This window comes from Lynx canadensis, chromosome D1 (assembly GCF_007474595.2).
Source record: "Lynx canadensis isolate LIC74 chromosome D1, mLynCan4.pri.v2, whole genome shotgun sequence".
Classification (NCBI taxonomy): Eukaryota; Metazoa; Chordata; class Mammalia; order Carnivora; family Felidae; genus Lynx; species Lynx canadensis.
This window is the reverse complement of record NC_044312.2, coordinates 107,757,331-107,778,394: the sequence shown is the minus strand read 5'-3', so window position 1 is coordinate 107,778,394 and position 21,064 is coordinate 107,757,331. Positions and strand designations below refer to the sequence as shown.

General features: G+C 57.7%; 1 protein-coding gene across 1 annotated transcript in view; it reads left to right on the top strand.

The window, feature by feature from the left end:
• The first annotated feature begins 4,514 nt into the window (after nt 1-4,514).
• MACROD1 (mono-ADP ribosylhydrolase 1) overlaps nt 4,515-21,064 on the top strand; it is a 143,314-nt gene continuing 126,764 nt past the window's right edge. The window contains 5 exon segments of the mRNA XM_030333895.1: nt 4,515-4,743; nt 4,745-4,828; nt 4,831-4,918; nt 16,022-16,123; nt 16,773-16,889. Of these exon segments, the coding sequence (XP_030189755.1) occupies nt 4,615-4,743; nt 4,745-4,828; nt 4,831-4,918; nt 16,022-16,123; nt 16,773-16,889 (520 nt within the window). The 5' untranslated portion in view covers nt 4,515-4,614.

Genomic DNA, 21,064 nt, shown 5'->3' with positions numbered 1-21,064 from the left:
GTCCTTGAGACCAGCATGCCGTGAAGCTGCCCCTGTCTAGCCTATTGGAGGATAAGAGGCCTGTGGGGCAGAACCAACGGGCCTGGCTGATAGCCAGCACCAACTGCCAGCATGGGAGTGAGGCCATCCTGGGACCCCCGCCCCAGTTAGGTTGTCACAGGCCTGAAGCCACAAGAGTGACCCAGGCAAGTCCAGCAGATGAACCTTCCAGCTTATCCCAGACCAAACTGCTGACTCTATGCCCTGGTTGTTATTATTATTATTATTATTATTATTAATTTCTCTATTTGGTGGGGGGGGGATTTCCATATTTTTTAAAGTTTCTTTATTCGTTTTATTTTTTTATGAATATAATTTGTTGTCAAATCGGCTTACATTTATTTATTTTTTTAATGCTTATTTCTTTTTGAGAGGGAGCACAAGTGGGGGAGGGGCAGAGACAGAGGGAGACACAGAATCCGAAGCAGGCTCCAGGCTCTGAGCTGTCGGCACAGAGCTTCACAAGGGGTTTGAACTCACGGGACTGTGAGATCGTGACCTGAGCTGAAGTCGGACGCTCAACCCACTGAGCTACCCAGGCACCCCGCCCTGGTGATCATTTTAAGCCAGTAAGTTTTCAGTAGTTTATCATGCAGCAATGGATAACTGACACCGTACAAAAGGATCTAAGTTTATAAACAGCATTTGAACATTTAAGATAATTGATTTATGATATTTACAAGCGTAATCTATTAGCATATAGGAACTGCGTAACTGATTAGAAAAAAATATGTTTGGCTGGGGAGGGCAGAGTAAGGTGCGGGGAGGGACAGAGTGCCCTCATCCCACAGCCCCTCTCAGGGTGTAAAGAAAAAAGAACAAAAGGGGTGCCTGGGTGGCTCAGTTAAGTGTCTGACACTTGATTTCAGCTCAGCTCATGATCCCAGGGTTCCTGAAATTGAGCCCTGAGACCGGCTCTTTGCTGACAACACAGAGCCTGCTTGGGATTCTTTCTCTGTCTCTGTCTCTGTCTCTGTCTCTCTCTCAAAATAGATACATAAACATTAAAGAAAAAAGAACAAAAAAGAAAGAAAGCATCCTTGTTTGAAATACTTATATATATCCCTGTTAGATGGGTAGGTCTCCTCTGTTGAGTTTGAGAAGATCAGCTGTTTTATCTCTGTAAAATGTAGTTTAAAATCTATTAGGGAATTTAATTACCTAAGTTTGTAATTGGTATGCATTTTTAGAAATTAATCTGTTGAACCTATGAGTTAATTAAATATTCATCAAAGAATAAGTGAAAGTAATTGTTCTTATTTTTATACAAAATTAGTAGATTTATAAATAGAAAACTAGATTTGCAAGTTGCACTTGGCTGTTTAAGAAAAACGAGTTCTTTTTTTAATTTATAAGTTTAATAAATACAGTATTAATTTAAACACAAGCAGCAGTTGCTAGCTTTTCTCTGCACGAGAGCCCCTCTCCAACATTAGAGATCCTCAGCTGATGAAATCCGACACTATAGCCCTGCTGGAAGATTCGGCATTCCGTGGACTTCTGTGCCTTTCCTCCTATGCATCCCTCTGCCTGGAATACCTCGGACACATACACATCTTTGATAGCTGGCAACATTTTACCTTTTTCAAAAGATCCAGCTCAAACTCCACAAGGAGGTCCTGCCTTGCCGGGGCAGAACCATGCTTCCCTGGCCACATCCAGCCAGGGGTGTGGGGCCCAGGCCTCTCTTAGACCAGACGTGGGGGGCTGTGAGCTGAAACCTTCTCTATCCTGGCTGCCATGTGAGAACAGAGCTGAATCCCAGCAAAAGAAACAGAAGGACTGGTACAGATGCCCAGGGTGTGGATTGGTACAGATGCCCAGGGTGTGCCAGGCACTTCAGAGGCCTAGCTGTGGGGGATGTAGATTTCATGCTCTGTGCAGAAAGGCCGCCTCCTGATTGGGCACCAAGATTTCCTATGGCTGAGGCCCCTGTCTCTCCCTGTATCCTCTTCCCCAGACCACGCCAGGAAGGGTACGGTAGGCAGACTAATGGCTCTCCAAAGATGTCCACATCCTCCTCCCTGGAGCCTTTTACATGGCAAAGAGGAATCAAGGTTACAGATGGAATTAATGTTACTAATCAGAAGACTTCAAGGAGGGAGCTTATCCTGGTGGGGGCGGTAATAATCACAAGGTCCTTGAAAATGGGGAAGTGGAAGAGAGTCCCAGGCAAGGGCCACTATGGAAGCACGGTTGGGGAGAGGCAACATCGTGCGCTTTGAAGATGAAAGAAAGGTGCTGTGAGCCATGGCATGCGGGTGCCTCATCCTAAGCTGGAAAAGACCAAAAAAAAAAAAAGCCTCCAGAAGGGAACAGAGCCTTGCTAACACCTTGATTTTTAGCCCAGTGAGACCCCTGTCAGACTGCTGTCCTACAGAATGTTAAGACAATACATTTGTGGGGCGCCTGGGTGGTTCAGTCGGTTGAGCGCCCACTTCACTTCAGGTCATGATCTCGAGGTTCATGAGTTCGCGCCCCGCGTCGGGCTCTGTGCTGACAGCTCAGAGCCTGGAGCCTACTTTGGATTCTGTGTTTCCCTCTCTGCTCCTCCTCTCCAGCTCACACTCTGTCTCTCTCTCAAAAATAAGTAAACATAAAAAAAAGATAATACATTGTGTATAGTTTAAGCCACTACAGTTGCTGAGACTTGTTACACCAGTGAAAAAAAAATACATCTGGGGCAGGCATGGGTGGCTCAGTCCGTTAAGCGTCTGACTGGCTCACGTCATGATCTTGTGGCCTGTGGGTTCGAGTCCCCTGTCTGTGCTGACAGTTCAGAGCCTGGAGCCTGCTTCTGATTCTGTGTCTCCCTCTCTCTCTGCCCCTCCCCTGCTCATGCTCTGTCTGTCTCTCTCTCTCTCAGAAATAAACATTAAAAAATAATAATAAAAAAAATACACGGAGTCAGCCACACGCTTCATTTTTTGAGTCGGTGACATCTGCGTAATTGCTTTCCGGACCACAGACGAGAACCAACCAACCAGGTCCAAGTCTGGGCTCCGACCCTCATCGGCCACGTGGACCGCCAGCCAGTGTTCATCCGTGCCCTGGGGCAGGGCTGCCTCACCTGGCCGTTGGGAGCACATCACAAGTTCATGGAGGTACAGCAAATGGAAGCAGGGCTCTTAGTTCAGTGCCAGTTGGGACCTAGCGTCCGGTAAATGGTTGCTGTCCGGGTTGTAGTTGGTAGTTGGCAGGGCCCTTCTTGCTTTGCTGACTTACAGGAGAAGTGATAAGTGGTGACGTGACCTCCATTCTGGGGGCCTGACTACCACATCCTGCTGGCCTTTTCCAGAGAGCGTGCAGGCCTCACTAGTGGTCCTGGAGAGTTGGGGACCCTTGGCCCTTCGTTCCTGGCCCCTGGCTTCTCATCTGCCCTCTCCACCCTCGTCCCAGGCTGATCACCACCTCCTCCCTGCAGGCAGGTCTGTGCTGGTCCTCCCGGTGGTGCCAGCTGTAACCACGCAGCTCACTGTGTGATTGTCCCCACAGCCCTGTCCCAGGGTTCTTGCCATATCCCGCACCCGAGAGGCCTGCAGCCAGCCAGACCTAAGCCCTGAGCCCTGTCTTCTCCTCAATTGATAGCCCTGGGGCGCCTGCTTTTGGCTCAGTCAGTAAAGCATGCCACGCTTAATCTCAGGGACCTGAGTTCAAACCCCACATTGGGCGGGGAGCCTACTTAAAAAAAAATTACAGCTCAAGAAGCGAGTCTCGAGAGGCCTGTGGACCCCAGTGTGGCGAGCTGGTCCTGGAACCTTCTCTGGGACCCTGGCTCTTCCTCAGGTTGTAAAAATACCTGTTGTATTTATCAAATAATATTAAAAGCACAGAAAAACAAGCATATTTATATTTTTTAAAAATCTATCGTCATCGTCTTCGTAAAAAATGAGAGAAAAAAATACAAAGAAAACGTCCCTCCAATTCTTCCACCGAGAACGCCTCCTGGAAATCTAATTTTCTGCCTTCCCATTCCACTGTTTCCACCCCTTGCCTCCCAGGCTGCTCTCGATTTGGCTCCAGCCGCGTCCCCGCCCAGCTGCCTGGGGAAAGTCGCCGAACCGGACCTACCCGTTGGCGCTGCTTGTCACCTCCCCCCGGGCGGGCCGGGACCGCGGCTCCGGCGGAATGGGGGGCGGGATGGGGTGCGGCCGCGCCCAGGGTCCGGGGCCGGGGCCGAGGGCAGAGGCGGGCCCGGGCCGCGCTGGGGGTGGCGGGCGGCCCCACAGACCGGGAAGTTGGCGGCGAGCCCCGAGGGGGCGCCAGGCCACCGCGCGACCCCCTGAGAAGCAGGAGCCTCCCGCGCGGCGCGATCCCGGGCGCCTGGAGCCCGCGGGGTCCGGGCGGGGCGCGCACGTGTGTATACGAGTGCGGGGGCCCGTCGGGCGGCCGGGACTACAAGTTCCAGGGTGCCCAGCGGCGCGCTCGGGGTTTCTGGCCGCGCGGCCCGCCGGCTCGGAGCCGGTCGCCGCGGGCGTGCACACACCACCGGGTCCCGAGCGGCTCAGGGAGAGACTCTCCCAGCACCGTAAATAGAGTCCAAGTGGGCGGGGAGCCGCCCCGCGCCGCCCGCTCATGTCTCTGCGGAGCCAAGTGTCCGGCCGCCTGGCACAGCTGCGCGCGGCGGGGCAGCTGCTCTGCGTCCCGCGCCCCTGGCCCGGCCCCTCGGCGGGTGCCACGCGGACCCGCAGCAGCGCGTGCGGTCCCCCCGGCGTCCCTGGGCGCCTGCGGCCCCGGCGCGCGGACCCCAGCGGGAGTTGGGGCTTGGGGGGCGGCGGCGGTGGGGCGGAGAGGAGAGCCGGGGTGCGCACCTGGGCCCCCCTGGCCATGGCGGCGAAGGTGGACCTGAGCACCTCCACCGACTGGAAGGAGGCAAAATGTAAGTGTCAGCAGGAGGGGGGCGCGAGGGGCGAGGGCGGCCCCACGTGGGCCTTCCCCGGCTGGACAGCACCCCGCCCGCAGCCTCTTCCGCCCGGGAGGCCCGGGGAAGTTAAGGCCTCGTATGCCCCGGTATGGACCCCTCCACTCACAGCCACGCCCCCCCCTCCCCCGTGCGCCCGGCCCCCCCCCCCCCCCCCCCCGCAAAGCACTTCACTCTGTACGAGGTCCGGGCCCCCTGTCGGGGGTAGTGTGAGGAGGACGGCCTTACCCCGCCCGCACGGGTCCCAGGGCACCCCCAGAGATCATCCAGGACCTACCGCCTGACTCCGTTGTGCAGGAGGGAAACTGAGCTGCTAAGCCCAAGGTCACTGGGAGTTGGTGGCAGCCCAGCTGACGTTGGGCTCCTGAATTCCCCATGCTTTGTGTAGCATGGTTTCTCAAGTGGTGGCATTTTAGGCAGAGTGGCAGGAAGTGGGCCGAGGGGGACAGCTCTGGGTCTGGGGTCCCACTTGGTAGGATCAGATGGCCCCCACAGAGTGGCCTCCCTGGGCAGGCCAGTCCAACCACCACCCCGCCCCTACCCTGCAGGCCTGTCTCTCTGGGCACATGATGTAGTGCCCTTTTGCCCTCATCCCTGGCCTCTGGCCACTTGTGAACAGTTTCTGCCCCATTCCTGGGGGACAGAGGGCTGAGGGGTTGGGGAGAGGCAGGGCAGGGAGGGATGGGGCATTATGTCTGTGAGAACAGTGACCCCCCCCCCCGCACCCCCAGGAATCAAGCCATTTCCTACCGCTCCGGGATGGGTCGTGAGTCCTGGTCGGGCATGAGTCCCAGGGCTGGACTCTGGGCCCCTGCACAGAACAGCGAAGGGAGGGAACCCGGCCTGCAGAGCCCCAAATAGTCAGGCCGCCCAGCTGCCCCTGCCCTTCACAGCCTGCTCGGAGAGCTCCTGTAACCATTCCTGGCTGGATCCCCTTTCAAAAGCACAGGGGAGGTGGCTCATTGGCTGGGCCCCTGCGGTGGAGTGGGTGCGGTGGCCACCGGGTCTGGCGGGTCTGGCGAGGCAGGCCTGGGGCTGGCCTGGGGTGGGGGGTGGAGGTAAAGGGCAGGCGCCTCTCAGAATTAAGGTAGAGTTCAAGATGACTTCCCCCTGTCGTGAATAGTGTTCCTTCACTGGGATCTTAAAGCTCGGGCAGAACACTTGACTTTGCTCCATGCACACAGTGTCCGTCGTGCCCTCAGCCCCGGCCCTAGAACACTGGTTAGGGCAGGGGGTTGGGGGAACTGGCAGAGACTCCTGGCACAGGGACTGTCCCCACGGGGGAGCCTGCTTCCCCTTCCCTGTCAGAGAGCAGCAAGTCAGCTTGGTGGGAAAGAAAGCGAGGGAGGCAAGGGGCCCAGCCACCTGCTCCTGGATCTGCCATTATTTCTAGGATCCAGCTCCCCACCCCCTCCCGTTCCCCGGTGCCCCTTGAAAACTTCCAGACCTTGTGAAGCTGACAGGCCAGGGATTCCCAGACTACTGTGGTGTCTCTGCTTGGAGCTGGGATTTCCATTCATTCATCCTTTTTTTTTTTTTTTTTTTTTTAAGTATAGTTAGTTACTTTTAAGTACTCTGTATACCCGACGTGGGGCTTGAACTCACGACCCCGAGGTCAAGAGTCTCATGCTCTTCTGACTGAGCCAGCCAGGCGCCCCTCATTCATCCATTTTTCCTGAGCGCCTTCTATGCGGCCAGCACTGTTCTGCTGCTGGGATTCAGTCATGAGTGACATAGGCGAGGTCCCTGCCCTCACGAAGCTTCTTCCCTAGGGGAAGGAAACAGTTGAAAATGTGGTCAAGCCAATGGGGCGGTGCCAGACAGAGGTCACTGCTGGGAAGAAACCATGGCAGATGGCGCTGCCTGAGCTCCAGTATCCAGTCAGGGGGCAGTGTGGGGGGGGGCAGCCTTGCCCCAGGAGCCGCGGCCCCGGGTGCAAAGACCCCCAGCAGACTTGTCGGGGTGATCTGTGTGTTTTAGTGAAATATTTTTGAGTCACAGGTTATCCCCAAATTCAGGCGCTTAAAACGGCAAACGACGGTTATTATCTCAAGTGTCTGAGGGTCAGGAACCTAGAGGTCGCTTAGCGGGGTGGTTCTGTGTGAGGGTTTCCAGGAGGCCCGCTGGGACTTAGTTACGGCCATCCCGGGTGGCTCATTCACATAAAGTGGCCGTCGGCTGAAGGCCTGAGTTCACCGCGGGCCGGGGGGGGAGGGGGGGGGTCTCTCCACGAGGCTGTTTGGGTGTCTTCACGACATGGCAGCTGGCTTCCCCCGGAGCACGTAACCCAAGACAGGGAGCGTGAGGCGACCAAGCCAGAAGCCACGGTGCCTTTCTGTGACCTAGTTTGCAAAGTCCCACGCCGACCCGTCTGTTTTATTCTGGGGCTTAGCATGGAGTCATGGAGTCTGGCCCAGATTCAAGGGGAGGGAAATTCGTCTCTACCTTTGGAAGAGAGGAGGCTCAAAGAATCCGAGGCATCTTTTTAAAACCACCCCCCCCCCCCGGGGAGCCGCTTTAGCTGGACTCTGCCTCTGATTGGGGTCCAAGCCTTGGTCCTCCTGGGGAGGCCCCCACACCTTTCCTTCATTCTGCTTTTTTTTTCTTTATTGCTGTGTAGTATGCCATGGCGTGGACCTACCCCACTTCGGGTGCCCATTCTGTGGGTGGGCGTTTCGTTTTCCAGTTCGGGGCTGTTAGGAATAACGCTGCTCTGATCATTCCCGTACGTGCCTTTGGTGGACACACGCTCTCCTTTCTCTCGGGGATATACGGACATAGGCCCCCAAAGGCCTGTCTGTGCCTGAGACGATCCTCTCTCGAAGACTGGCACACAGTAACCAAGCTCACGGGAGCCTGATGGAGCGTCAGAAGGTTGACGCGGCGCTCTCGGAGGGAGATATGATCACACTGGGTCTGGAAACTCGCGTGTGCCTGGGCGGGGCCTCCTCTCCCCATGGAACAGCCACGGGGAAGCGAAAGCATAGCCTGAGTTCACTCAGCGGCCTGTGCTCTCAGCTGCGGAGCTGGGTGAACGATTGCGGAAGCTGCTCCCACCGTCCTGGGCAGGCTGGGCAGGGCTTCCCTGCAAGGGATGGTCCTGCCCGCCGAGGAGCCCCTTCCTTGGGTGGTCGGTCACTCGCTCAGCGTTTCAGTCTCTTTGTAGTGCCGAGCGCCTGCCCTGGGCCCTGGGTGAAGGATGTCTCAGCTCCTGGCCCCGTGAGTCCCCTGGACACATGGCCGAATTCTGCCTCCCTCTAGGTATTCTCTTCCTCCCTCTTAAGCTGACTGGCCACTTCTGTAGACCCATTCTCCCTCTGGGTAAGTAAAAGCCACCAGGCTGGATCTCCCTGGCTAGGAGACAGTCTTTGGGGGGAGCTCTCCGTTCTATCTGATTTTACTGGCCAGAGGATAATTCCCTAATTTAATTCCCTCAGTGATGGGGGGGCCTCATCATCCCCCCAGATAGTGACTTTTTATCAGAAGATTGTTGTACTGTAAAGGGAGTTGGACACGAGGGGACTTAAGGTTGAGCACTGGGGGCATCTAGGGGCTGTGTCCCCACAGGGTGGGGTGCAGCCTTCGGGACAAGGGCCACAGGTCCTCCTTCTGACCTGCAGTGGGGGCAGAGCGAACTGCTAAAAAGAGGGTGGGCATTGGTGTCACCAGACGTGGGCAAGCCCCAGCACCCCTGCCTCCACGCTCCCCGTGCCTCGGTTTCCCCATCTGCGAAACGGGGCCAACAGCACCTGATTCCGTGGGTCGTGCTGGGCTCGCATCAGAAACCATTTTGAATATGGTGGCCCCCACGGTGTCCCAAGGGTCCCCAGCGGCCCCTTCTCTTGCCACCCCTCAGGCCCGTCTCCCCTCTCTGCTCTGTTTTGGCCACAGCAACACTGGGCCTGTATAAACTTGTCTCCCTCGTGGTCTCAAGTGTTGGAGCCCCGACCTGTGTATCCTGAGCCTCGTTTCCTCTCCGCAAGCTCGCGCTCGCCTGTTCTGGCCCCGCTTTTCACTGGGAAGGGGACGAGGACTAATTTCAACCCCCCGTGGGGTTTCACGCAGAGTGGATGGTTTCTCTGATTTGATGACCGAACTGGGGAAATCCACAGGCACATCTGGGAACTGGGGGGGTGGGTGGGTGGGGGGTGTCTTCCCCCACCTGTCTTCTGGGGAAGCGGCCTTGGCATATCCCAGCACGGGCGAAGGCGCGGGGGCCCAGGGAGAGCAATAAAGCTCCGAGGTGCCTCATGCCCCGTCTGCCCGTTGCCCGTGATTTTGACGAGGCCCTGCTCTTGGGGGACATTGGGCCCGGGTGATTAATGCCCCTGCCACTGTGTTCCCCGAGCCCCGCCGTTATCAGCCCCATCCACCCGGCCTTCTCCAGAAGAGGAATCTCCCTCTGTGCCAGCCGGCCCTCACCTTTCTGAACACCGTCTAGCAAAGTGCCATAAAGACACTTCTTAAAACACATCATTGAATTCCCGTTCGCCCGCTGCACTTTATGGCTCTGGCACAGGCTGCTTCCTCCAGCCCGGTTTTCGTGCCCGAGAGCCGCTGAGCGCTCCGTCCGGGGTCAGGCCTCCCCATCAAAATTTACTGCAAACATCTTTTTGCAACACCTGTCTCACTGAGCTGTGAAATACTCTCGCCTCTCCAAAAAAGAAAATTAAAACGTGTGTTATACATCTTTTATAAGGAAAATAAAACTCGCTTGTGCCTTCAGTCTGCATCCGTCCTTCTGGCAAAAGGAGGAAGAAAATGTTACAGATGTGTGGGGCTTCTCTGACAGCGGAAGCCAAGGCAGTGAGGATGACCCTTGGTCCCTCGGAGCCCGGGGGGGAGTCACCATTGGCTTCTCCTTCCCCGTAAATCAGAGACCAGCGCCGTGTGTGGTTCCTCAGGGGTCAGTCAGGCCACAGCCTCGCTCTGGAGATGAGGACGTCGTGCCTCCCACGCTAGGTGTGTGCCTGGGGACCGTGAACTGGAAGGGACAGGCTGGGAGGTGGAGCCATCTTTTGGATTTTGCTAGAGGGGGCCGTGCGGGCTGCGCGGGTTGTGGGCCCCTCAGACCAGGCCCCAGATACCGGGGAGGACAGTGTCGCGAGAGCCTTGGCCTGGGTCCCGTCCTGGCTTGCCCAGCCAGAGGGACTCAGCACACGGGAGTCCTGCAGGGTTGGCCCCAGTCCTGGCTGGCCAGTCCCTCCAGTGTCTCGGCAGGCCGGGAGAACCCCACGCTTGGGCGTGCCAAAGCCTCTGAGCAGGGATATCTTTGGTCTCAAGCGTGCAAGATGGCAAATGTGGGCACCCAAATAATTCACAAAGTTCCTCTTCGCCTCCACGTTGGAAAAGAAAAGCCCTCCCCCCCAATTTCGTCCTGTTTCGCTTTGCACTCTTCAAGTCTCCGCTCGTAGGAAGGGCCGTGTATCCGCTGTATGTCTTGCATTTTGCAGCTTCCAGACGCCCTGACAGCCCCTTCTCATTCACGGCCAGGCTGCCCGGTCCCTATCCCAGAGATGAGAAAACTGAGGCTCAGAGAGGGCGAGTGACCTGCCCGTGAACGTGATGTCAGGAGGTCGTGAACTCAAACCCAGCAGGACCAAGGAGCGGCTTGGACCAGCATGTTCCTTCCACTGTCTCTTCTTCAGATGGGAGATGAGCCGAGACGGCTGCCGCAGCCTTGCCTTTGCTCTCTGGTCCAGCTGTTCTAGATCTCTCTCCATTTCCCCACCCGAATGCTGTCTCCTACCTCAGGGCGTTTGCCTGTGTTGTCTCCTCCACCTGGAAGACTCTGTTGTCTTAGCAAACCCGCCCTCAACATTCAGGTCTCAGCTCATTCATTCATCGGTTCATCCCACAGATGCCCATCGGCGCTCACACATGCCATGCACTGTGCCAGATGGTGGGAATCCAAAGTAAACACCACAGATCCCCAAGCGGCCAAGGTCAGGAGAGGAATAAAGCATAGCCAGTAGGGGAGGGGCTGCTCTCGGGGTGGGGGAGGCAGCTGGGAGGGGCCTGTAAAGGAAGGTCAGGCAGGGGGCACAGCAGGTACAAAGGCCCTGAGGCAAGAAACAGTCTGACTGTGGGAGGAACTGAAAGGAGATTGATCTGCGTGGACTGCAGAGGTGTAGGAGGGAGAGTGGAGTGTTATGGGGAGGGAGGCCGTGAAGGAGGTTGGGGGAGAGGCGTGGCTGTCATGTGGGCCTTGGTGGGGACTTGCAGTTTGAACTGAGCTTTAAGTGGAGAGAATTCTGTTCCCAAGGTCCCTGGGCTGCTGTATGAGGAACAGGCAATCGGGTGGACTTGGGGAGTGCACGGGCAGTAGACAGCTTCCAGGTGGTTCTAGGGAGCAATGAGAGCGCCCTGGCCCCTGCTGGGGGTGAGCAGAAGGCTTGGTTTTGGGGGGTATTGTGGAGATAGATCTAACAGCCTGCAGCTTGATGGAACCAGGGGACTGGGAGAAAGGAAGGAGCCCTGGTTTTGGGGTCCTAGCGGAGTTGGGGGTTCATTGAGAAGGGAGAAGAGTGAAAGAGAGAACAAACCACTTTTGGGGGGAAGGAGGATAGGACTCTCGGCGGAGAGATGAAGGGCTGGAGGTGTAGCCCCAGGACCATTAGCTGAAGGAGGGTTTTGAATGCAGGGGATGGATGTGAACACCAGGGAGAGGGTGGAGATTAAGGAGGAGGGGAGGCAGCAAGGAGACCGTAGGGGTGAGTGGGGTGGGAGCCAGGAGAGGAGGGATCCTGAGGGGAAGGGGGGGTGCTGAGTGCATACGGGAGGACAAGAGGGCCCCTGCATGGGGCCATGTGACCTGTGTGGTGTCTCTGACCTTGGCCTTGGTGAGACTGGTGAGGGCTCAGGGGAGCAGGAGAGGGAGGAAGTGGAGACAGTGGAGGAGGGAGACAGAAAGGAGGCCTCGGCTGCAGGGTGCAGAGTGCACGGTTGAGGGAGGGTTTATGACCTTGAGACACGAGAGGCCACGAGGGGGTGTCTGAGGGCACAGATGGGACAGTCCAGGGGAGGAGGAACCGCAGGAGCCTCTGGGAGGTGAGCAGGCAGACTGGGCTGAGGGAGGGAGGGCCAGGCAGGGGCCGTGGCCCAGTTCCCAGCCGGCAGGAGGAGGCAGCATCTTCTGGATGTGGGGGGAGGGTCCTTGGGAAAGGGGAGAAGGGCGAGGGGGAGCAGCTGGGCCTCCAGGGGAGGCGATCAGGAATTTAGAGGGAGCCTTCTGTTTCGCCACGGGATTTTCTCTAGCAATTTTGCAGCCTCTGGGGCAGACCCGAGGAGTCAGAGGTACCTCCTCCAGGAATCTGTCCCCGCCTCCCCACTGCTTGGTCAGGCCCCAAAGCTCCCCCTGCCTCCCACCCGCGGGGCTTGGTGCATGGTGGGTGCTCAGTAAATATTTATTAACTAACTGCTCTGCATTCAGACTATCAGGCCGCGGCAGAGCCTGGCCTTTGCTCCACAGTCTGTCCTTGGCTCAGTGGTTCTGTCCGCCAGCAGCTGAGTGCTTTGCTATGTACCCAACTAGGCCTGTTCTGCTTTTCTTTAGAATGGGAGGGAGAGATTTCTGTACCCCCCCCACCCCCCGCCGCCCGCTGCTTTCCAGAAGAGGACAGCCAAGCCTTGGAGAAGCACTTCAGCTCTTTTCCAAATACCAACACCCTCCCCCCAACACACAAAGAAAGGAGCATTTATGTGGGAGCACTTGACCTGTTACTCAGATTGTGCCCGGGGTCACATGTCCAGCGGGGAAAGCAGCCCCTTGAGAAGCCTGCTTCCCTCTGGGTCCTCCCTCCAGGCAGGGAGATGTGCTGGGAGCATAGAAACACATTAGTGACGGAGGGGACCGTCCACACTGGGTGCCATCCACGGTTGGATATCCTTGGCCCCCTTAGCTGGCGGTGGGGAGAGTTTGTAATCTATATCTGGCGAAAGCATTTTTTAAAATTTTTTATTATTTATTATTTTTTAAATATTTATTTTTGAGAGAGAGAGAGACAGAGTGTGAGCCAGAGAGGGGCGGAGACAGAGGGAGACACAGAATCCGAAGCAGGCTCCAGGCTCCCAGCTGTCAGCACAGAGCCCGACGCGGGGCTCGAACTCACGAACGGTGAGATCATGACCTGAGCCGAAGTCGGACGCTTAACCAACTGAGCCACCCAGGCGCCCCAAGCATTTTTTTTTTTTTTTTGTACTTTTCATTCCCTGTGACTTACTTATTTTACAACTGCAGATTCGGTCCTCTTAGTTCCCGTCACCCATTTCCCCCATCCCCGTGCCCCTTGGCCCTGTGCCAACTGAGAAAGTTTCTGTTTTGGGTTTTAGATTCTACATATTAAGTGAAATCATGTCGTGCTTGTCCTGTTCTGTCTGACTTATTTCACTCAGCATAACATTTTCTAACTCCACGCATGTTGTCGCAGATGGCAAGATTTCGTTCTCTTTTGTTCCACTGTATACATCAACCACATCTTTCTTACCCGTTCAGCCATCCAACTTTGGTTGCCTCCGTGTCTGGGCGACTGTAAATAGTGCTTTAGTGAACGTTAGGGGCGCACGTATCTTTTTGAATCAGTGCTTTCATTTTCTTTGGGTAAATGAAGTGAAATGACTGAATCGTATGGTATTTCATTCATTCCTTCATTCATTCATTCATCATTCATTCGTTCGTTATCTCCACCCCCGACGCGGGGCTCAAACTCACGACCCCGAGACCAAGAGTTGCATGCCCTACCAACTAGGCCAGCCGGGCGCCCTCGGTATTTCTGTTTTTAATTTCTCGAGGGACCGCCGAACTGTTTTCCACAGTGGAAGCCCCAGTTTACATTCCCACCGACAGTGCACAAGGGTTCCCTTTTCTCCACAGCCTCGCCACCCCTTGTTATGTCTTGTTTCCTGTCTTTTTGATTCTAGCCATCGGTGGCTGGTGTGAGGTGACATCTCACTGTGGCTTTGATTTGCATTTCCCTGATGATGAGTGATTCGAGCAGCTTTTCGTGTGTCTACCGGCCCTCTGGATGTCTCCTTTGAAAACCGTCTATGCAAATCTTTTGCCCGTTTTTTAAAAATGGGATTGTTTGCTTCGTTGGTGTTGAGTTGCACAAGTTTGGTGAAAGCATATTTTTAATGTTTATTTATTTTTTGAGGGGGGGAGGGGCAGAGAGAGAGAGTGCGGGCGACAGAGGATTCCAAGTGGGCTCTGAGCTGACAGCGGAAAGCCCAAGATGGGGCCCGATCTCACAAACTGTGGGATCATGACCTAAGCCAGAAGTCGGATGCTTAACCGACTGGGCCACCCAGGTGCCCCTGGTAAAAGCATTTTGAATCCGAATTTAATCCCCTGGGGTGAAGTCAGTCCTGAACAGGCTTGGTGGCTCCACAGTGACCCCACCTCCTCTCAGTGTCATCCCCCCCACCCCCCATGCTTGCCCTCTGCCCCATACCCTGGATCTCACTCACCCAGGACCTTGAACATAACGGTTTGGATGGTGATGAAACACCCTTCCCTGTCCTGGCTATCTCCCTTCCTCTTCTGAGTCTCGCTGAACCCCCGGGACTGGGGTTCCTGCTGCCCCTTCCCCCCTCCCCCCCCCCCAAACGGCCTCGGGATTTGGATTGCTTGCTGGATGGCCTCCATGTCTCTGCTGGACTGCAGGTTCACGAGGGCCAGGACCACGTCTGCCTTTATCCTTGTACCAAATGCACATCGTCGGTGTTTGTGGAAGAGGTTTGGGGAGTGGGCTGCCAGAAAGTATCGTTCTGGCTTAAGCCACAGCTGAAGCCGATTTGGGGTGCTGTGAACCTTTTATAATAGTCCCAACCGTAATACGGAGCTGGGCTGTGAGCTGGGCCCTTCCCGTGCTCCTGGTGCGTCCTTGAGGAGCGAAGGCTGTGGGATGCACTGACTTCTGCAAGGCGAAGGGCGCGGCTGGAGGCCCCACCTCTCTCCTGAACACCTGCCCTTTGCAGAAGCCTCCAGGAGGCAAACCCTTCCTCTCCCACCGCCTCCCCTAATTGCCACCCCCCCCCACACCTCTGCACATTTTCTGATGCTTCTTGAGTTCCTTGAGTGTGGCCTTGGCTGTTTGTTACCCACCACCAACAAGTGGTCAGTGAGGGCCCCTCCATTTGGGGGGCATGCGGTGTAGGGGGGCAAGGCTGGGTTGAGAGCCTGGGCGCCTGGCGGCCTCAGGCCGGCAGAGGGAGCCCGAGAGCCAGAAGCCTGGACCGCTGTGCTAGTGGGAAGCCTCAGAAGGGGGCTCTGTGCTGAAAGAGAGAGAGAGAGAGAGAGAGAGAGAGCGCGCGCGCGCAGGGGGAAGGGGCTATGTGTGACTATGTATGGCCTACCATTTCCGAGATCCCCGTTTCCTCCTCTGTAAGATGGGGGCAATTCTAGCTGCTTACTTGGTTCGCACTGGGAGAAGCCCACCCGGGCATCTGTCTGTGGGGAACTCTCTGCCCGTTCTGGGGGGATGCCGCGAACAGACACCAGATCTGGTTCTTTGGCTCTTTGAGGATGTCTGTCCTGTTCCCTGTGTCCTGCCCCCTCCAAATGACCATGTGATGATGAAGCGGTCTATTGAGGATGTAACTGATGATGTAACTCATCCGTGCCACCAACCTGCTTTCCTTATATGCCCTGAGTAAGCTTGAGATTATCCTTTAAGGGGCATCTTAATCCCCACGCCCTAAATGTAGAAATTAGGGACCCAGAGGTCCGTGGACACAGCTGGAAAGTGGCAGAGCTGAATTCCGAACTCAGGTCTGTGGTACCTGAGAGCTGTCCTCTGTCTTCCCGGGCCTCAGTTCCACTCCTGAACAAAGTGGGCAGGGCAGAATGTTCTAGGGGCCTCCTGGCTCTAACACCCTGCCTCTTCCTGTGCCTGTGGGAAGGGTGGACATGTAGGGCTGGTTTGCATCCTCGGACGAGGTGACAGTCTCGGTGAGGAGGGGAGCCTACGGGGGCTGGGGGGTGGGAGAAGCCCCTGGGACTGCTCTCCTTCCTGCCTGCCGGCCCTGACTCTCCTTCCTGCCTGCCCCATCTCACCCCTGTAGCATTTCTGAAGGGCCTGAGCGACAAGCAGCGAGAGGAACATTACTTCTGCAGGGACTTCGTCAGGCTGAAGAAGATCCCGACATGGAAGGAGACAGCGAAAGGTAGGCGCTGCGCCAGGGACCCCTGGCTACTTGGCGGGGGGCCTGTTCAGCCCGGGTGGGGGGAGCGTCGTACCGACCGCGCCAGGAAGGCCAGCCGCGTGCGTCAAGCGCTCGCTATGTGTGGGGCACGGTGCGTGCATCACCTCCCTTAATTATGAGCACAGTCTGAGGCAGGTTCCGTTTTTATCCGCATTGTGCTGTTGGGAAACTGAGCCCCCGACCGCCCGCCCGCACGGTTGTCAGGAGCCGGGATTTGACGCAGAGGGATAGTGGCCTGCCTTGGGGCACGCTGGCGAGTGTCCAGGCCCTGCAAATTGCACGCCCGGCCACCGCTAACCCGGGGCACCCGGGGAACCGGTAGGCGGTCACCCGCCTAGGCCTCAGTTTCCACGTCTGTAAAATGGGGATGAGTGACATTAATAGTGCACCTGTGTTTAACCTTGCAAAAATTCAAGGACACCAAGCGTGTGCCTCACACGAGAGGTGCTTAATCATCATGGGTGGCCGTGACCAGTGTCCTCAGTCACCACGCCGCAGGCTGCCTCCGGAGGTGGTGGGGGTGGGGTGGGGGGTCGACGGAGGCACCGGTGGGTCCCTCTGTAGTGCGGGCCTCTCTCCGACCCCCACCCCTTGGCCTCTGCTTGTCCAGGGGTGACCGCGAAGGTGGAGGAGCCAAAGTACAAGAAGGATAAGCAACTGAACGAGAAGATCTCCCTGTTCCGAGGCGATATCACCAAGCTGGAGGTGGACGCCATCGTCAACGCCGGTGAGTGGGGGCTTCTGGCTGGCTCGCGCCCGAGACCCGGGTGGCCGCCTCGTCACCTTCGCTCCGGTCTGCGGTGCGGGGCGCGGGTGGGCGCCACCTGGCTCCAGCGAGGCTCGGGTGGCCGGATGAGGGTGGCTCGCCGGCGCCACAGGAGCCCAGCGCGTGGGCCGCGCCGACTGCCTTCCCTTGAAACCTTGACCTGCCGTGTCGGGGGCTCCTTGGCCGAGCTGCCTTGCAGCTCCGAGACCCATTAGCGGCCGGGAAGGGAGAGAGCTTGGCTGGAATCGCGCCGGGCTTGCCCTGCCAGGAAGGCGGCGGCCAGAACAGGGCGGTCTGACCTCAAGGGCTCTAGACGCCCGACCACTGCTCTCCTTCCCCTGCCTCCTGCCTGCCGTGCCCCCCCTTTATACCTGGAGCGGGCGAGGGAGCTCGTCAAGGGGAAAGCGGGGGCAGAGGCCCCTGTGCCCTAGGCTCAGCTTCCTGCTGTGGCTCTAGCCGGCCTCCTGCTTCTCTCCCTCCTGGGGGCTGGAGGAAGGTGGCTGCCCTCCTCCTAGGCTGCGGGTGTCTGGCCAAGGTCAGGAGTGGGGCGTCAAGGGACAGTTAAGTCCATGGTACTTCGTGGGGCCAGAACGAGTGGGGGCTGAATCCCAGCCCTCGTTCACCTGCTTATCAAGCTTCGCGGGGAGGAGCTTCCTTCGAGAAAGGTTCGGAGACGCGGGCAGAGCCTCCTCTGGGGAAACCTTGCTGTGCCGCCACATCTACCTCCCGACCAGTGCAGTCTCAGCAACCACCCCCCCCCCCCCAGTGGCTCAGATCTCCTCCACCTTGCCCTCGGGCTTGCAGCCATTGTGTCTAACCCCAGTGCTGGCCAGGGAGTGGCATCGCCCGGTGACCCTGGGACGTGGTGGGCCTGCCCTGCTGCTCTTCTTGGTCCGGGCTCATGGAACCTGGAGTGAGGCAGCCACTCGGCCTGTCCCAGGCCCGCCTGCTGGTGGTCTGGGTTGCATTTCTGTCAGTGGCATTGTTCTGTGTGTCTTTCTGCCTGTTTGTGCAGTCACACAGGTGTCCTCCCCACCTCCCCTTGCCCCCGCCGCCACGTTGCCCATCTCAGCGCACAGGTGACCGGTCACACAAAGGCAGGAGTTCTGACTCAGAGCAGAGGGAGCTCGGTCACCTTCGAGTTTCTGCTGGTGCTTCTGCTGGGTTTCTCTCAGGCTGCTTAGCAGGTCTGCGAGTCTCTGGGGAGACACGGGGTGAAGACAAGCCAAGCTGGGTCGGCAGATGTCCTAGTGGTCCGGAGGAGAAGGGCCTTCTTGCCACCTGGACCCAGGAGGGGCTGGTCTGGGGTGGAAGGATGAAGCCTTGGAGCCGTGGCTGAGGATTCAGCCCTGCAGGCTGGTGGGGCCGCTCTGCTGGGTGCCTGGGCCGTCGTTGGCAAGGGTGTGAATGGATCCCTGGTGGCACTTTTCCTGATGAGCTGCAAAGTGGCCAGAAGGATAAATGGGGCATCTTATCAGCTCCTTTCTAACGGAGTCGGAGTCGGTCGCTGGCAGGCCAGGAGGGAGATGTGGAGCCCAAGGGAGGGTGTTGGTGGGATGCAGTAGGGACAGGGTGGAGGCTGCATGCGGGGCCGTGGATGGGATTCGTGGCTCTTCTGAAGTGCCCTTGTGCCTGGCCGGACTCCCGGGTGCAGCGGCTCTCAGCCCCCCTCGCTCTCAGAGAGCACTTTGGTCCCGGCTGCATTCAGCTGCACTGGGTTGGGGGTGGGGGCGTTTGCCGCATCTCTCTGGGGACTCCTCTTCTCCGTGTACGTGCCTGGGCCTCTGTCTCCCCCTCTGCGTGACGGGGACGGTAGAAAGCCCAGTCGCTGGTTTGTTGGGGGCATTAGGGACCCATGCTCGTGAGCGGTGATGCTCATGCAGCACCTGGAGCGAACCAAGGACTCATCACCTGCCCCTGTCGTTGGCCCTAGAACCGATGCCGCCGTTGACGCTCTGGGTGTCCGGGAATGCCAAGGGATGCTGGGCGCCTCCTGCTGATGAGCAGTTTTCATCTCTCCCTGCTTGCCTCAGTTTACCCGACGCTTCTTGGTGTGTTGTCCTGGGATCTCCTTTTTTCCCCTAGATTCGCACAGCAGGGAGGACCCCCGGGAATGGCTGAGGCAGGCCCCTGCCGTAGGGCTCCCACACAGAGCCTGCTTCCCCTCTGGGCCCTCCCTCCAGGCATTTTCCCGGTGGCCTTGCCACTGGTCAGACCTCAGGGGTTATTGGTGGCGGTGGCCTGGGGCCCCACGCCCCGGGTCCTCCGGCCTCATCCCTGGGGGCCCCAATGGCCTTGGCTCAGCTCCGGCCTGCCGCCCACCAGGGGGCAGCAGAGATCGCGGTTTCCGCGCCCGGTGGTGCCCGTAAATCAGCCTGTTTATTAGCAGAATAAAAGTCGCGGCAACGCGGGGCTTTTCGGGCCTGCATAAATCTGGTCTGTGCCTCGTGAAACCCATATGTGCTTAATTCATATGTAAAGTTTCAAGCAGGAAGAGAATACGTGTCCATTAAATTCTATTTGACTTGATTATAATCATTAGCCATGAATAATTGCTTCTCAGCACCGACCGACCGCCGAGCCACAATGAGGAAAAGGAGTGAGCAATTATAGCGGGGTGCGAATTTTTAAATTTTTATTTTTGAAGCTGAGGGCAGTGTTGGTCCCATGGGGGTCAGAGGCCCATGGGGAGTGGTGGGGGCGGGGGTGGTGGTGCTGGGGACTTGAGGTCAGCTTTGGAGTTTCTGGATTTTGTGTGTGGGGGGAGTTTCTTTTTGTCCCTGTGGCCAGATGGGGATGGGGGCAGGGAAGGTACCATAGCTGGCTGGGCTGGGCTCCAGCTGCAGGGACCGTGGAGGGGGAAGCATGCAGGGGAGCTGGGAGGGACTTGCAAGAGTAAAGGGGGTCAGGATCCTTAGAACTCCCTCCATCCTGGGGGCATCTGGGTGGCTCAGTCGGTTGGGCGTCCGACTTCAGCTCAGGTCATGATCTCGCAGTCCATGGGTTCGAGCCCCTCATGGGGCTCTGTGCTGACAGCTCAGAGCCTGGAGCCCGCTTCGGATTCTGTGTCTCCCTCTCTCTCTCTGCCCCTCCCCCACTCACCCTCCGCCTCTCTGTCTCTCAAAAATAAATAAAATTAAAAAAGAATTTTTTTTTTTAAACTCCCTCCATCCTGAAGAGCTGTGAGCTTGGGGTGTCTCCAGCCTGGCTGCAGTCTCCCTTCCCACCCTTTCGGGGGACCGTGGGGATCCTTGGGGATGGCCGGGGCCAGGCGCCCTCCCTGCCTTCCGGCCTCCTCCTCTCCCCGCGCAGCGACTCTGCCCATGGCCTCTCTCGGGACTTTGGGGAAATCAGACTGTTTGCCAACTGGGCCTCTGGCGTTCGAAGTCCAGGCCTGCTTTTTACCCCACTCTGTTGGTATTTGCGATGTGATTGGAGCGTGTGTGTACTCTGTGTGGTATCTATGATTGTAGATGCGTGTGGGGTGTGTGTGTGTGTGTGTGTGGGTGTGTGTGTCGTGATGTGATGTATGCTGCATAGTACGTGGAGGGGGGCTGGGGCGGAGAGTCGAATGCGGGATGCCTGGCAGGTGGGTGGCAGGGCTGGCGGTCACAGGGGCAGGACCCTCCGAGCACGCAGGTGAAGTGCAGGCCACCCCGGGCCCTCCTCGGCTGTGTTTTCACAGGCTGCTGCCGAGGCTGCTCGCTCGGGCAGTGCCCGGAGAGTCTCAGGCTCCCGCCATCTGGTAGCGGGCCACGGCTCCTACCCACGGGGGCACGCCGCATCCATCTTAATTAAATTGGGCTGCCATGCTGGCAAGATAAACCAGGGAGCCCCTGCGGGCCCCCCGTTCTGGAGCAGAAGAGTCTCAGGGGCGCCCCCGCCCTCCCCTTCCAAGGCTGCGTCTGGGGAGAGCCGTGCCTGGCATCTCCTCCAGAGAAGCTCAGGTCTGGGGGTCTCCGTTCTGGGGGGGGGGGGGAAGGGCGCTTCGGCTGGTGGGGTTTTTGCATCTTCTTATTGCCATGGGGGGGGTATGACCTTGACGGGGTCACTTCCTTGCCCTTGAGGTTCCCAGCTTACCAGGCCTGTGCCTGTGGCTCCCTAGTTTTTGGCAGACAGCTGAGTCCCGGGCAGGA